This window comes from Polypterus senegalus, chromosome 12 (genome assembly GCF_016835505.1).
Source record: "Polypterus senegalus isolate Bchr_013 chromosome 12, ASM1683550v1, whole genome shotgun sequence".
In the NCBI taxonomy this organism is placed as follows: domain Eukaryota; kingdom Metazoa; phylum Chordata; class Cladistia; order Polypteriformes; family Polypteridae; genus Polypterus; species Polypterus senegalus.
The window spans coordinates 149,881,970-149,897,975 of record NC_053165.1 but is presented as its reverse complement, the minus strand read 5'-3'; the positions used below and the strand labels follow the sequence as shown (position 1 = coordinate 149,897,975).

Here is a 16,006-nt window from a genome sequence, read left to right as displayed (position 1 = left end):
TTCTATTTTAATGAATTTCACACACACAATACTTTTGCAGCTTTTTTCTTTTTTAATTTGTTGCATTTTTCCCTTTTACTTGTACTGTTCCTTTACTAGACCGATCAACTCTGCTTCAACTCACTCACATGCACATTTATAATTCATGCTGCTGACACAGGGAAATGTTTATTTGGTAATAAACAAAATTCTGTAGAAGCGCTGCATCTATAGATCTTTGTGGAGGGCTTGTGTAAAGAATGAATCTGTGGTGTACTTTTAAGTATTGGTCACAAGCAAGAAATAGGGAGCAGCCTTTATCTCTGAACCAGTATACCATTTGATATTGTAAGCCCATACCACAGAAAAGCCAAGCTTCATCACAATTCTACAATGTAAACAGGCTGCACATTTTATCATTCACCGATTATAACCAAGTATGGCATTTTACTTTTACCGCAGGGGAAAAAAAAAAAAAATTGTACTTTGGTCTTCTGACATGATTCTCCTTATTTTTGAAGGCATTAACAGAATAAACTCTTAATTCCAAATTTTAAATAATTAAAATCAGTCAATATAATGTGAAAGCTTTATTCTTAATGACTCCTTAGCTGCCTTAAGGTGCTTCAATAACAGGGAGTTTCAAAGGGTCTTAATCAAAGAGAAGTGAAAGAGTTGTAAGCAGAAACTTAAACCATTTAGACAAGTGCTTTCAAGCCATCTCATCCTTGCTGCTTCCATTCTTTGCACTTTTTGCTTTATTAGCCACCCCCATGACAAACTGTTTGATATAGTAAGAGTCTACTGCCCTGAAACCAAACAATTGTAACAAGAACAGCCCACCGAGACTAAGCAGCATTTCCATCGCGCTCAAAATATCATCAAGCCGAGATTTTAAACTGCCTAAATACCTACTGTGCACCACACCAATTTGGTAATTTATTCTATAGGTCTATGGTCCTTTATGTAAAGAAAAATAAATATTTGGGCCAAAATCTACTTTTAAGTTTTCAACCATGTCCTTCCTGCAGAATTTAAAGCAACAGCTACGATCTATTGTACCAATTCCCTTCATACTGTAAACACTTTGATCACATCGCTTTAGTATTGGCATTCAGTCGTCATTCTACTTGTTTTAAGCAAACACATTAATACTAAACGGAACCACACTAAAATGGAGGTTCGTGAATTTTTTTGTATAAAACAAAGATTTCTGTCATTGTGAGGATTCTGTCAGATGTTTAGATCCTAGTTCTGAAACTGACAGTCTAGTCCTGAAGCTATATGTTAATAATGGCCAGTGTAACAAAAGTGATGACCCTGATCAAGTCACTAAACCTGCCTGTGGGAAATTCTAAAATATTTATAGAAACTACACACCAGGTAGTTCTATTGTTAAACAAGTCCTCCAATGAGATAAGAGAATAACGAACTGAAACAATTAAAGAAAAAAACACCGTGGAATATGTATAAATACAATACACACTGCATATAAAAGTAGTACACAAAAAACTGCTAACGGAACAGGACATCGGAATCCAAATACATGGAAATACCTTGGGGTCAATTCAGAATACTGAAAATTTCACCACTGGTTGTGGATGCCACCTTGTTCTGGGTTAACTCGCTGACTACTCTTTAAATGGATTCAGATAACCGTTTCAAACGCAAGAAGTATCAGAATATAAATTGTATTAAAAAATATGCAGCAAACAGGACTTTTGACAGTTCTGTTCAATAAAAATCAGCAGAGAAAACTGCAATACATAAATAAGCACAAAGGGTCAACGCCAGGACAAATATAGTCAGGGGTTGAGAAATTTGAGATTACAATATAAAGCCTACATTAAGTTTCAAACCAAACAAAGGCCTTAAAAGACATAATAGATTACAGCAAACTTTATCCTAAATAATGCAACACGGCAGGATTGCAACATAACTCAGAAAAATGGAGATTGTATTAACAAACATGTGCACAGTGGCACCAGTAGTTTTTGCTTTAACATTTGTTGCAAGATCATTTGCAATTGTATTCCTTCTATTGAATACATTCATAAATGGCACAAAGCTGTACCAAACAGTACTTTTCCTGCCTTGTATTTTTGATATTGCTGGGTTAGATTCAACCATGGATTATGATACTGAAGAGACTGTTCTGGTGAGAAACTCTTGCTGGGTTTAAGCAACATACACCTTTGTAATCTTGGTTTAAACTGCAAAGGTTCAACTCTAACTTTCTAGTAGGTAGCAGTATGCTATAAAAATCCAATGCTGCCTTTTGCCATGTCTGTGCAAAAGCACCATAGACAGTATTTGTACTTAATTACATGAGCCAAGGTAAAGTCACATTTAACATTTAATATCCTGACTGACACCCAAGACACAATGAGAATTTTAATATTAAAACATACTGCTCAGCAAATAGTTTTGCCCATTGATATATACAGATACCATTTAGAGATTTTAAACTTTAGGATCTACTTTCATTTGTATTTGTTATAGCCGATACAAGAGTTTTACTTGGGGTGCTGGCTTCAAATATGAATGTACAGTACTACTCTAACACAACTGTGTGAAACCTGTACTAACGGAAGCATTAGTCACAACATTGTATGCCCAGGAATTTCAGGAGTCATTTCTAAGCAGAGTAACAAAATAAAAAGGATTAAACAAAATTAGGTTAAGGCATTTTTTTATTATTCTTCATGATCTGTGGCAACAAATGCCACTATTTTACAAACCAGTTCCCTTTCACACATGCTTATTTGTTAAATATTCACTGCAGCAAAGCAAGTGCTCTCTGAACTGTTTATACATATATAAAAAATAACATAGCATTAACAAGTAATTAAATAGTCATACTAGTCATTTTCAATAAGGAATGATGCAGTAAAATTGTAAAACCTTTTAAAATGTCAAAGTTATTTAATCACTCCTACACTGAGGATTATATTAGTTGTCCAGTCCTACAGTACATTAATATCAAGACTTCATATTTGTGTTAATTGGTCCACCCCCTACATCGACAAATTTAATTTTTTTTCCAGGTATCTATCAAACCCCTACCCACTTTTCCTGAAGCAGCATCACATAGTGGAATCTGTACAAGTCAGTTTAAGAATAACTGATAAATAAAAGGAAAGGGGAGAAGTTTAAGGTAGATAAATAGGAACAATGGGGTGAAATGGGGAACAAACACAGCATAGTTTAAATCAGACAGCCAGTTTGCTTGCAACAAGTGAAGGTTTCCTCTGAGGCAAGTCCTGAGGAGTAGGGATATGGTCTCCTGTGACCTCTGTTTTATCTGCTGCAGCACTCAAGAGTTGCTTATTCTTCATCTTAGCCTTTGCCATATTGTAATCACCAGAGTCAAAGTATTTTTGCTTTATGATGGAGAAGTTGTGGTTGGCCGAGGAGGAGAGAAAGAAAATTAATATTAATGCAAATGAGACAAAAAAAGCTTCTTATTCATACACAATTAAATACCAAAAGCACAGGGGGAAGGAAGGAGAAATTTAAAAATCAAGGCTGCATCATTAATGCCAAAACAAACATTTTTACCATAACAAAATGTACAGGAGTCTGGGCTGATACATACACATAAGTAAGCAAAACTATTTTAGAATTGGCATACTGTACCACAGATTACTGGCCCAGAAGGGCAATGGAATTTTCCCCTCACAGAGAGAAAAAAAAAAAGATAGTTTTGGCAGATGCAGTCCTACCCTACCCAAAACAATTCCTCCTGGCACACAGACACTTGTACACTTAGCCAAAACGGCAAATTAAACCAGCTTAAATGGGAAAACTAAAAACCCAAAACAGACATTTCCTCAGATACTTCTTACTTTCACATGCAAGTATTTTGTTAAATTTAAAAGCACTAATACAAAAACAAAAAATCACCACTTTAGTCATTTATGTTCAAGTACTATGGAATCGTTGTTATTCATGCCTCTAGTCAATGGATTAGAACGAATGTTCTTACCCCTTTTTGCAATCTTTTTCTTAAGAAATCGGAGCCACCAGGCTTGGTACCAAGGTGTGGATATCTTGCTTTAAGTTTGGCTTCTTCCACTTTTTCTGGACTGATAACCTTGTCTTCCATTTCCTTAGAAGAGAAAAAAAAAAATCATTGTTTGTAAAGGACTTAAGAACCAGTTTAAAAGGTGAACCAGAATCTGCAAGTAAGGATAACTTTACACTCTGCAGAAACCAAAGTAAAATATCTTTTGCCTAAAGGTCGATTACTGATGTTCGATATGTTATTGTACAAGTGGTGCAAACAGAGGACAGTGTTACTTTTACACTGGCATAACAGGTCCAATTAACCTAACTTACATGTTAGTCTGCACCTAGGTAAGATCTTTTTGGATTTGAGACCAATTTCAATGGTTACTCTATCAATATTAGAGAGCCAGTAACGGCGTATTGCGTGATAACGTGTAGTGAATATACTTGACTTGAGCATTCCTAGTTTTCATACTCTGTCTCCATTTAGCATTCACTTGCTCAGAGGTTGATGCGCTTGCTGCTTCCCGAGCAGCTCTTCATTTCTCCACTCTAGTGGTCCACTGTTTCTCTTCTTTCGTTGGCATCTTTTTGCATTAAAATTGATTAAGTCAGCGTTTGTGTTGCAAATACTTAGTACGTTTTCTTTAATTTTTCACTTAAGCTGGCACTTAAGTCTTCAATCTGCCTCAAGAATGATTAGCGAAGGTGGTAGGGAATGAGAATGGTGCCCATACACATGTGCCACAAGGCTGGCCTGCCGAAAGTTGATTCTACAATTATAAATAAATAGAGTAATAAAAATCATCACCCTGAATGCGGATAGTAGATGTCACGTAGTATATGTGTACCAAATTTCAGGTCAATAGTTGAAATGGTTTGCGAGCTACAGCCGATTTAAAATCCTGGACAGAAACAAACAAACAGCCACAGTAGTGTATTTTTATTTATTTACACACATACATATTATATACTGTGAAGGACAGCCTGGTCCCATGGCCGGCAGGGACGCCCCTGCTACTTATGTTCCGGGGGAGCCGCCATGGGCAGTCCAATACCTCCCCCGGGATGCTTGGTGGCAGCCTCCCTGGCTGACAGTGACTCCCCAGCCGCCCGCAGGGCTCCATGGGAGATGGAGTCCTCCACAGCTTGGTTGGGGCCCAGCGTGGCCGCTAGGGGGAGCTGCCTGCTTCCCACAGCCCAGCTGGACGAGCTTTCAGCCCCACCCGGAAGTGCAATTAGGACCAGGTGGTTAATCACCTGGAACGCTTCTGGATGGGCTATAAAAGGGCCCAGCCACCACCACTCGGTGAGCCAGAGTTGGGAGGAAGAAGGAGACGAAGCTTGTCTGGGAGGAGTGGTGGAGCAAGGTGGAGAATTGTGGTTTGCTGTGAGTTTGTGCTTTGGAACTGTGTTTGGGCTGTGTGGCACGGGGAAGACGTGTCACACAGCTGAAGAAAAAATAAAGTCTGTGTTTTTGTACACATGCCTCTGCGTGGTCTGTGCCGGGTCAAGGCGCTATATAGCACCTTTCACAATACATATTATATGTATATATACACATACACACACTTTATTAAACACTTCCAAGTTACAAAAACAAGCACTACCAACTTCAGCACCAACAGTCATAATTACAAATGAAGAATTTTTCTATGTTGTATTGGCCCATTACCAAAGGTGCTGCTACTGCTGCATGGATAAATCAAGACATCCAACTGGTTCTCTCTATTCCACCTTCTCCTTGTAATGCACACTACATTAACTGGCGCCATAAGCGTCTATGATCGTGTTTATAAAAAATGCACCATGGAGAACGGGCATGCCATCTGGTGTTCATTCCTGTGTTCTGACCAAACTTGCTGGGATTAATCCTCACTCCTGGACAACATCATACTAAAACGGATTAAGCAACTGAAGCATAAAACGATGGACAGCTATAATCTTCAAAAACGATTAAATACTTTAATGGATATTCTGCTCATTAAACCAAGAGCAGCATTTAAATGAAACATTTGCATGTCAAAACAGATCCCCACACCTAGTACTCTAATGCTGTTTGCTCAGCAGGAGACTGAAGTCAGAGATGAGAAAGTCAGAAAAAAGCAACAACTTCCGCTATCACAAAAGGATGGCATATATCTTCACAGCATCAGGACACACTAATCCATTAATAAAGTATCTATCTATACAAAACAAACTGACAAACTTTTGCTCAAATACTGCAAGTTTAAAGACAAATCTCTTACTTCTTATTTTCCTATGATTATTGATAGTGTTTAAGATGCCACTTCTACAGTGCTATAATATGAAACACTTAATACTCTGAACAAAGTATGTTGCACAATTTCTAAAAATAGTTATGAATCTTACCCCCCTTCCCTTGATGACTACACAGCAAACAACTTGTGGAGTGACGAACGTTAGTTTTTCATAACTGGTACGGTTTATGGATTTTAAAAAAGGTACACAAGAAAAATGTCAATTCCAATTTCCTACTTTTATGACAAAAAAACTATTCATAAAAAACATTTGTCAACTTTAAGGCACTATATTCGCTGCATGTATTACTTGGGCAATTGGGATTAATAAAGCAGTGATGAAATTTAGCATTACTGTACATGTAAAAATTAAACACAAAACTCTGCCATTCTAAATTAACAGACAAATTTCAACTTCTCATCCAAATGTCACTGCCTGTTTGGCTAAATAGTTTTAGGATGATGGTCTAACCAGTATACTGTAAGGTAAAAGGAAGGAGAAATTTAACATACACCAACTTGAAGCAGGATTGTTAATTTCTTTCAAGTTAATTTCAGTACCACAAATAATTTGAACTTGCATTTTGCCAACTGTGTAAAGAATTTGCCTCAACTGTGGTTGGAACCCTGACTAATGAAATGAAAAACCAACATACCCCATTTCAGACTGTTAAGGCAATTTGTGCCAAATTACATTGATCTGAATTCCACTCTGGTTGTTTTATAAATTTTCTACCTTAACAGTGATATTTCTTTTTTTATAAAGACACAAGGTTTTTCCCACCTACACAGTGATGCATTACATATTTCAATGTAATTGGAGCTCATTTTTATGTGGCGTGCATTCAATTTCAGTTATTACAGGAAAGAAATTTATAATATATGAAGTCTACAATTTGAATCATTATATGGAAAAAAATCAAGTAATCTGACACCACAAACAAAGTCTCAACTCACAAGGCAACACCCAGAGCAGAATTCAGACAAAGCACCAGTATGTATTCTCGGTCTATTGAGATTTCTGAAAATCATTGTCACAACTAATACCTTCTAAAATTGATGAATCCACTGAAATCTGGTCAACATTGGAAAAATGTCAACTTACACTTTAGACTACTAAAATACCAGATTATATTGCTTAAATACACAAAAAAATGCACACACAACTTTTACCGTCACCATCTTTGTCAAAGGTGGAAATACTTACATTCAAAGACAGTATTACCATATTTTTGATATCCAATACCAATTATTTGTGCTTGTTACAGTCTTGTTACAAAAAGCAACTTTACTGGCAATTTAAAAAATGCATTGTTTATGCAAAAGAGAAAGGAAGAAAGTGAAGTAATAAACAGAATCAGGAGACTTCCTGTGCAATTAGATACAGGAAGAGCTACTTTAATGAATTCAGGCGTTACTGTCATTAAATTAAAATGAACACTGCATGTCAGAGTTTGGAGGTGAGGGAGCTTGTGTCAAGTACAGCTGCTTATATTAATTAGAAAAAGAGAAAGAATTTGAAATTGCTGCTAACAATAAGTTCGTTAGCGTAACAGCAAACGTAGTCTATTTTACTTGTAAAAGCATGTCAGCCTTGCAAATTCTTGTTAAAAATCTTAAACTTTTACTTAAAAAAATGTTTGTACTGTGTTTGTGTGAGTCATGTAGTACGTTTTAGGAAGAAACAAGTACTGCATAATCAAAATAATAATCCATATTTATAATCAAACCTCCAGAATCAGGAATATATAGGCAGTACACTGGTGGGCAAAAATCCTGCAAGAATATAGTAAATACACTAACAGCAAAAAGCTGTAGTGCAATTAAGGTTTAAGATCTTTAAGTGTAAGTACATTTAAGCAGTATTTAACTGCCAATACCAATTAATTCAATCAATGTACGAGGATATATACAAATGGTGAAAAGCTACTTTAAAATTATGCTTTGTTTCATGTAAACATTACAAAAGAAATTAAATGTAATTATGAAAAAAAGTTTAATTAAGGGATAAATACTTTTCTAGATAATTTAGTTACAAAAACGTATTTTTAAGGTAATTTTATTTATTTTGCTAGCTTTATGGTCATTGAACTAAATGCCAACAGAATTTCAGGTTGTTAAAATAAAACGAAAAGGCCACACTTGTGGTCAATAGTTTATAAAAATACCAAATTTAATACTTCAATAAAGAATATAGAACAAAGGGCTTCTCTGTACAGTATCTGGTTATTCATAAGTTTAGTCTACAAGTTTTTTAAGTGATAAAAGAAAAATCTGAATCAGCAAACACACACATACATGCTGATGAGACCATTCTTATTACTAATTTTAAAAGGTCAACCCCAGAACTTTCAAGGCTGCTGTTGACATCAAGGGGTAGAAAGCTGAAGCCATTGGTACGCATACAAAAGTTGCCTAGAGTATCATTTTATTTTATCCACTAGATGGGAGCAGAGACCACATTATGAACCAAGTGCCCTGTATTTCAGGTCTCTTTTCTTTACAGTAAAACAATATAGCAGCTGTCATCATAATCAAAATATATACTTTGTGAAATGAGTTCTGTAGAAGACTGATTACATTGACTCTGCAGTGAAATAAGGATTTTGAGCTGTCAGAAGAAATAGCAGAATGTGAAGAGTGCTGCTAGATTATCCCAAAGTGTGACAAAGAGACGGATCACCATTACTCCACTGGGTTTTCTTTTCAGGTGCTCCCAAAACAAAGGGATCGTATTTTACAGATCTTTGAAAAGACAATTAACCAGATGTGTAGGTGAAATGACTTCAAAGACCAAAGAATTCAAGAGTGTGATCTTGCACCATATGTACATCCATCTCCACTATATCTTAAACTGTGATTAACACCTGGTCAATGAAATAATGTACATATGTAATGGGACAAAATTTCATGAGGGGCAGGGGGGAATCCTCCCCCAAACAAGGAGATGAGAATAAGTAATGATGCGATCATGGACTACCCTTAACATGTATGTAGCAAGCTGACAGAAATATGTACTAGTCCATTGTAGCCAGTTTGTTCTACACTGCAGTCTGTTGGGAAAGCAGCTATAGCTCATAAGAAGCACAATGCCAGAACAAACTAAGCAGGAATTTCTGCTCCACCACAAGGACAGCCATGGACACACTGGGAACTTATGAAAAGAGGATGGTGGCAAAATTGGACGCCATTCTGAAAAATCCCCTCCAGGAGCCACAGGCTCATTTCACCAGTGTGCCGAGAAGCACCTCTGGAGGTCTGTTCTGCCAGCTGCTATTAGGCAGTTCAATGGTACCTCCCAACATACTAGAATTTCATTCTGTAATATTTGCACAATATAATCTATCAACTAATTTGCTGTATTGCTTCTTCTGTCAGTCTGTATCCTTGTTTTTACATTTCTGCTACTGTATGTGCCAGAATTTCCCCCCCCATGGGACTAAAAATTCTATCCAAACAAATCCTCAATACCAAATATTAAAACCAATTACTATCATATCATTGCCACATGAAGTGTTTACTTTCATGTACATGAACTCTTATTGCATGTTTTAAACCAGGTTTGTTAAGAAATCTACTTTTCATTGTCAGGTTTGTGTCAGTTATTGTAAGATCTATGTTTGCATTGTGTATAGTGAATACATTAGCTGATTATTAACACTTAAGAATATTTAAAAGACATGTCAAATAAACTCAAATTGCAAATGTTAAACACCAGATGCTTTAAATTCCCCAAATTATCCCCTTTTTCAGATATTTGTCACAACATTAAGGCTACTATTGAGAAGCCATACTTTTCAATTTAAGATACTTCAGAATTCCAGTGAAACAGCGTGGATTCCCCATCCAACTACCTCACATATATGGTAAAACGTAGCTATTGCTTATGCCTGTGCACTAATCCAGAATTAGCGGTCAAACTGGGATGTAAATGTAGTACTTACTCTTAAATGTAGACTGCTTTCATTCCATTCAAATATGCATCTTAAGGCTTTCACTATGATAGTTGTACTTCAGTAGTCATATTATAAACATTAAATTGGCTTTAAGAGACTCGCTGCTTACAGATTCATTTACAACACATAGGTATGCCGTTGTAGTTGCACCAGTACCCGATTGTCTCTGATCATGCACTTCCTTTAATGCATTAAATATTGAATCACTGAACTCCAAAGCAGTAGGAGCTGAACCACACAGATGTCTAGAAAATTTTAAACACTAAATAAACTTTATTTTAGAATATATAAATCAGCTAATTTTCACTACTGTAGACAGTCATGTGCGAGAGATGCATCCTATAAAAGGTTGGAGACTGTCTCACATCCAATGCAGCCAGGACAGTCAATAGCTCACTGCAACCCTAAACTGGATAAATTTGTTACAAAAATGGATGCCGGGCTGGAAGGACAACTATACTCATGTTCCTAACAATCAGGAGGTGAATTGAAAGCTTTCGTCTTTAAACAAAAGTGCAATGTACACACTTTTTTTTTTTTTTAAATCTTGCCACCATTTCAACTCACTAAAATGTGGGACAACAAGGTAAAGCAAATGCAACCGACAGCAGATTGGATTTTTTTTCCTCAAATAATTCCAAAAATGGGATAAAAGTAGCAATAAAAGCAGTAGGGTTTTCCAGCTTTACCAAATTAAACAATGCATGACTCTTAAAACAGGAAAAATACCCAAAGTCTCAACAAAATACAAGCTCCAATATAACTAGGACAACTAACAACTAATAGAAGAAAATTCACTGGCAACTATTTTCATCATGAATTACTGATGATATTGATTAGTCATCACAGCTTTAGCACTTTCCTTCACTTGTTTCCACATTTTACATTTCAGACTATAAATTAAACATTATAGAAAGGAACGAAAAAGGCCAGTATAAGTGGTGTGATAAAGACTCACATTTCCTTAATTTACCTCTAGAGTTGACATATCATGCCTTTGTAAGCTTGGATAAATCAGCACTGAAACAGCAATGAAAAATAAAACTGCTGTGGGCAAGACAGATACTGACAAATTAAAAAAGTGTTCACTTCCTACAACTTTCACTAAAATTTGTGTACAAACGCATGTTTTTTTCCCCCCCATTTAATTGTTCTACAGATGAAAACTCAAAAGGTAAAGTTATGTAGCATTAACATCATAGCAGTACCTGAAATTATAAGTTGCCACCAGACGTTCAGTGCTACAATGTGATCGCAATACTTTATTAGAGCCTACTATTTTAGGCAGTGTGTCACAAGTCAGCAGCCACCTAAGAGCATGCTTGAAATTGTATTGGCTGTGGTAACTAAAAGGAAAAATGGCAACATTGAAAAGATTCTTTAAAATGTCAAGTATTATCAGAATCAGAAATAAAGCAGCCATTTTACATTGTCCTTAATGAGAAAGAAATATTGCTTTTGCTTGCTGAGTAGGGTACTTAACAGCTTTACCATAAAGCAGAAGTTAGTTAAGTGTTCTCAGGTTTAAGAGAAAATCATAATGGGCTCAGGACATGAACAATACCTGTAGGGTGCTGAAAAAGCACTTAAAAAGCCGGTTCTTTGCACAAAGAGAGATAGAAAAGATTGCCCCAAAACTTGTGTTGTGAAGGGGTGTGTTCAAGAAATCTGTCCGTTTTACTAATGGTTATACAACCTAATCATTTAAAGTTAAAAACTGATCCAGTCAGAATAGATTCCTGAAGAGGCATGCAAAAAGTGAGGTATAAAATACAAATCTTCATTGTGTGGTAAAATAACTAATTTCATATTAAAATATCAGCTTATGTCTATGAAGATTTTGAAAACAGATTCAATCCCACAGATTGAACACAATTGTAATGTGACAGACCCAGTGTGATTTAACTTTGATTTAGGAAACCAGTTGAAGTAAAGCTCAAGGATATATACAGTAGAGTGCACTGGTTACCTGTGTCATTCAGAATTGACTTTAAAATACTGCTGACGGTTTACAAAGCCTTAAATAATCAGGCTGCATCTTATATTGCAATGTCCGATACCTTGTTTCCCAAATTGCAACCTTAGTTCCTCAAATGAGTGTCTGCTTAGAATTCCAAGAGCAAAACTTAAAAGAAGTGGGGAGGCAGCCTTCTGCTGTTATGCACCTAAAATCTGGAATAGCCTGCCAATAGGAATTCACCAGGCTGATACGGCGGAGCACTTTAAGAACACATTACTTTAACATGGCTTTCTGATAACTTCACCTTCATCTAATCCCGATATTCTGTGCATTCAATTCATAATAACTATTCATGATGGTTCTAAAATCCATACCGACCCCTACTCTCTCTTGGGTTTCTTTTCCCGGTTTTCTGTGGTGGCAATCTGCGCCATCACCACCTAATCAAAGCACTGTGATGCCCTACATTGATGGATTAAAAGCCAGAAGTCTACATGACCATCATTATCAAGTCATTCCAAGAGAACCCTAAATACAAAGAGGACTGTTTCATTTATGTTAGGTAGAATGCCCAGAGGGGACTGGGTGGTCCCGTGGCCTGGAACACCTGCAGATTTTAAATTTTTCTCTCCAGCCGTCTGGAGAATTTTTTTTTTTTGTTGTTTTTTCTGTTTTCCATGGTCATCGGACCTTACTCTTATTCTATGTTAGTGTTGTCTTATTTTAATTTACTTTTTATTTCTCTTTTCTTCATCATGTAAAGCACTTTGAGCTACATTTGTATGAAAATGTGCTATATAAATAGATGTTGCAGTTTTGGAGAAAGCCACCATCAAGTTAAGTGTAACAATTACAATATTATTTTAAAAAAATGCTATTTATATTCAATAATGCATAAAAAAACTAGTAAGACAGCACAGCTCAAAGTGTCACTTTCTGTAAGGCTTGCATGCAAAGTAGTCTTAAAGTTAACTATCAGACTTGTTCAAGTCACCTCAGTCTTCCATACCAACCAAGCCCTCCAACGCTTTTGATCAATGAGCATGTCTTAATATCTTGCATTTTTGGCTTTGACAATTTCTGTCTGTATTTTTTTTCCATCTTTGCATGATCCCATCATGTTAGTCCCTGAATTATTTGGCAGATTTGATCATAAATTAAATTGACAGATGTAAATTCTTATAAGAAAAAAAAAAAAAAAGGTTTTGCCAGAAGTAATTTGTACAAGTTGAGAATGTGCCAAGGATATTTAAAAAAAAAAACAAAAAAAAAAAACACTATTTTTAGACTTAGTTTTGATTTGTAATTGCAAAGCAGTTTTCCTTTTTTAAAAAGTAGCCCTGATAATGGACAAGGTAAGCAGTTTTGTAATTTCACCCCTCCCATTTAAAAAAAAAAAACAAAAAAAAAAACACAACAACAACATCCAGTCAGTCAGTCATTATCCAACCCACTATATCTTATCACTGGGTCACGGGGGTCTGCTGGAGCCAATCCCAGCCAACACAGGGCGCAAGGCAGGAACAAATCCCTGGCAGGGCGCCAGCCCACCGCAGGACACACAATTCCACCCAGCACACACTAGGGACAATTCAGGACAGTCCTGAGAAACTTCCTGAATGCATTTATGATATTTAAATAGTTTAATCTAAATATGACAGTGTGCCATGCAACTGTGTTCTGCAATGCATAAAAATGACAACATATGAATATTACATATATGTAGAGATCACATTTTTACTAATACCAACCCAGTCCATCATACAATAACAATTAAAATGGCCAATCACAACTGACTTTCCTGTGTGTACAATATCCGGAATTATCAGCATGTACATAAACAGGAAAACCAAGAACTCTCACAGGAAGGCCTTTTGAATAAAAGGCAGAACTCCTGACCAACAAATGTGGATTGCGCTCACCAATCCATGGACATTTTTCACATCATTTTTTTCCACTGTACTACTCTGGTCATGATGGACATCTGTTATATCAAGCTTCTCCTCTCTATCCTACTGGAGAATATGAGATTAAAAATGTTTTACAACCACCACAAGGAAGTGGATAGGGTAAAGAGCATATAAATAAAATAGTATTTTGGGGTAATATTGCAATATTCCTCTAACTCAAATTGTATCTATTAATAGTGATCTTTTAAAAGATTAACGACCATAGCAATTATAGATTTAAAGTAATGCTTCTAACAGTGAATTAAAACAAGAATATAAACAAAAAAGGCCCATTTGAGTTATTAAATGCGTAACAAAAACAATCAACTTTATTTTTAAGGAATGAGCAAAGTAACAATTAGGTGATTAAACTATGAGCTTAATTTAACGAATGAATGGGTTTAGGTTATGGAATTTTGGTGAAAGAAACGCTGCAACCGGTGTCCTCAGGACAAAGGTCAGAAATCTCAGCTCTACTTAACAGAAATCGATCTCAACCGCACCAATCACACACCCTAACCCAACCCCATCACATCACAAGGGTTTTTCTGACCAACACCTGCATCATTCTTGAATAGTAAATCACATCATGAAAGCACCACGTTTGGCGTAAGAGACAGAACTGAAACAAGTCTGTTCGATCGTCTTATTTTTCTTGAAGGTATCTGCCAATAAATCGATGTTTCAGCTGCTGCCTTATAGCAAATCCATTTCATTTCAAAAAGCACAAAAAGGGTTGACGAAAAGGTGACACACATTAAGGTGAACGAAAATAAAAGGTTTAGCCTTCATTAAGGACAGAATGAATCGAGCCGACAACCGAACTCTTCCAAGACGACCAACTTTCAACAATTTCCTTTTGTATAGTGCCTTTCGCCACCGTACGCTAAGCTTGCAGATGTTGCCAAGTGTGTGTTTCTACTCAAAGAAACGACCAGATACGTTATGGTGCCACATTATACGTTTAATAAGACTTGAGGGATTAGGGTCTGTCCAGCCGGCCGCACTGACCATTAGCAATTGCGCATAAAACCGTAACAAGGGCGTTAACTCTGGACTTTTTTTTTTTTTTTACACCAGAATGAATGGAAACTCCAGGATGTGTTTTTTGTTGTCTTTCTCATCTAATCACAACATTTCTTCATGGTTTGTCAAACAAATAACTTATTCAATAACTCCTCCATTTTAAAGCCGCTAAATCCTATTAAAAGTCGGGAAGAAGCCCCAGGATTAAAAACTTGCAGTGCTGCTTCAATACATTAAGGAAAGCTCAACGCTGAAATTATGAATGGTGTAATATTACACAAGTGCTCTACAGATGATAAATTAAATGAACTAAAGAAAGGGATCCGCTACACGCGAGCAGAGCCCACCGCCTCACCAACACTCCGCAGGCTGGCAGGAAACGCTCCATAAAGAACACAAAACGTGCCGTACAGTGCCTTAACTCCACTTACCCGCTGCTCTTCAGCTGAAGCGTCTTCAATAGTCTTCACTTTTTCCACTTCACTGGACATGACTATAAAGCAGCAGCAAAATAAAAAATAAAAATAAAAAAATAAAACAAACCCTCAACGATTTCTTTTTCCCTCGATGCCTTCACGCGTATCACACTTCTTACCACATCCTCCTCCTACACCTCCTCCCGCGTAAATATGGCTGCCGCCTTTAAGCGCCCCCACCGTCAACGGATTACTCTTCTCGATTACTTTGGAGCGCATGTCCGTCACAATATCAGCCATAAAGTACAAATCTGAACAATATTTGCCTGTCGTATCGTCTATTCGTTTTTTGCAAATCTTATAATATCTAAATAAAAAAGCTACAAACGTTTTGCCGCAAAGGTTTTTGGGAAATGTAGTTTGCATTTTATACTTCATTCACAGAGGC

General features: G+C 36.5%; 1 protein-coding gene across 2 annotated transcripts; it reads right to left on the bottom strand.

Annotated features, from left to right (window-relative positions):
* Window positions 1-2,654: 2,654 nt before the first annotated feature.
* arpp19a (cAMP-regulated phosphoprotein 19a) lies at window positions 2,655-15,766 on the bottom strand. Of its 2 annotated transcripts, none has more exons than XM_039770290.1 (3): window positions 15,686-15,766; window positions 3,968-4,090; window positions 2,655-3,362 (listed from the first exon to the last, which is right to left on the bottom strand). In XM_039770290.1, the coding sequence occupies exons 2-3, from the start codon at window positions 4,085-4,087 to the stop codon at window positions 3,192-3,194; spliced, it is 291 nt and encodes a 96-aa protein (XP_039626224.1). In that variant the 5' UTR covers window positions 4,088-4,090; window positions 15,686-15,766; the 3' UTR covers window positions 2,655-3,191. The 2 variants fall into 2 exon arrangements, with proteins under 2 accessions (XP_039626224.1, XP_039626223.1); XM_039770289.1 differs by having other exon boundaries at window positions 15,574-15,764.
* Window positions 15,767-16,006: the final 240 nt, after the last annotated feature.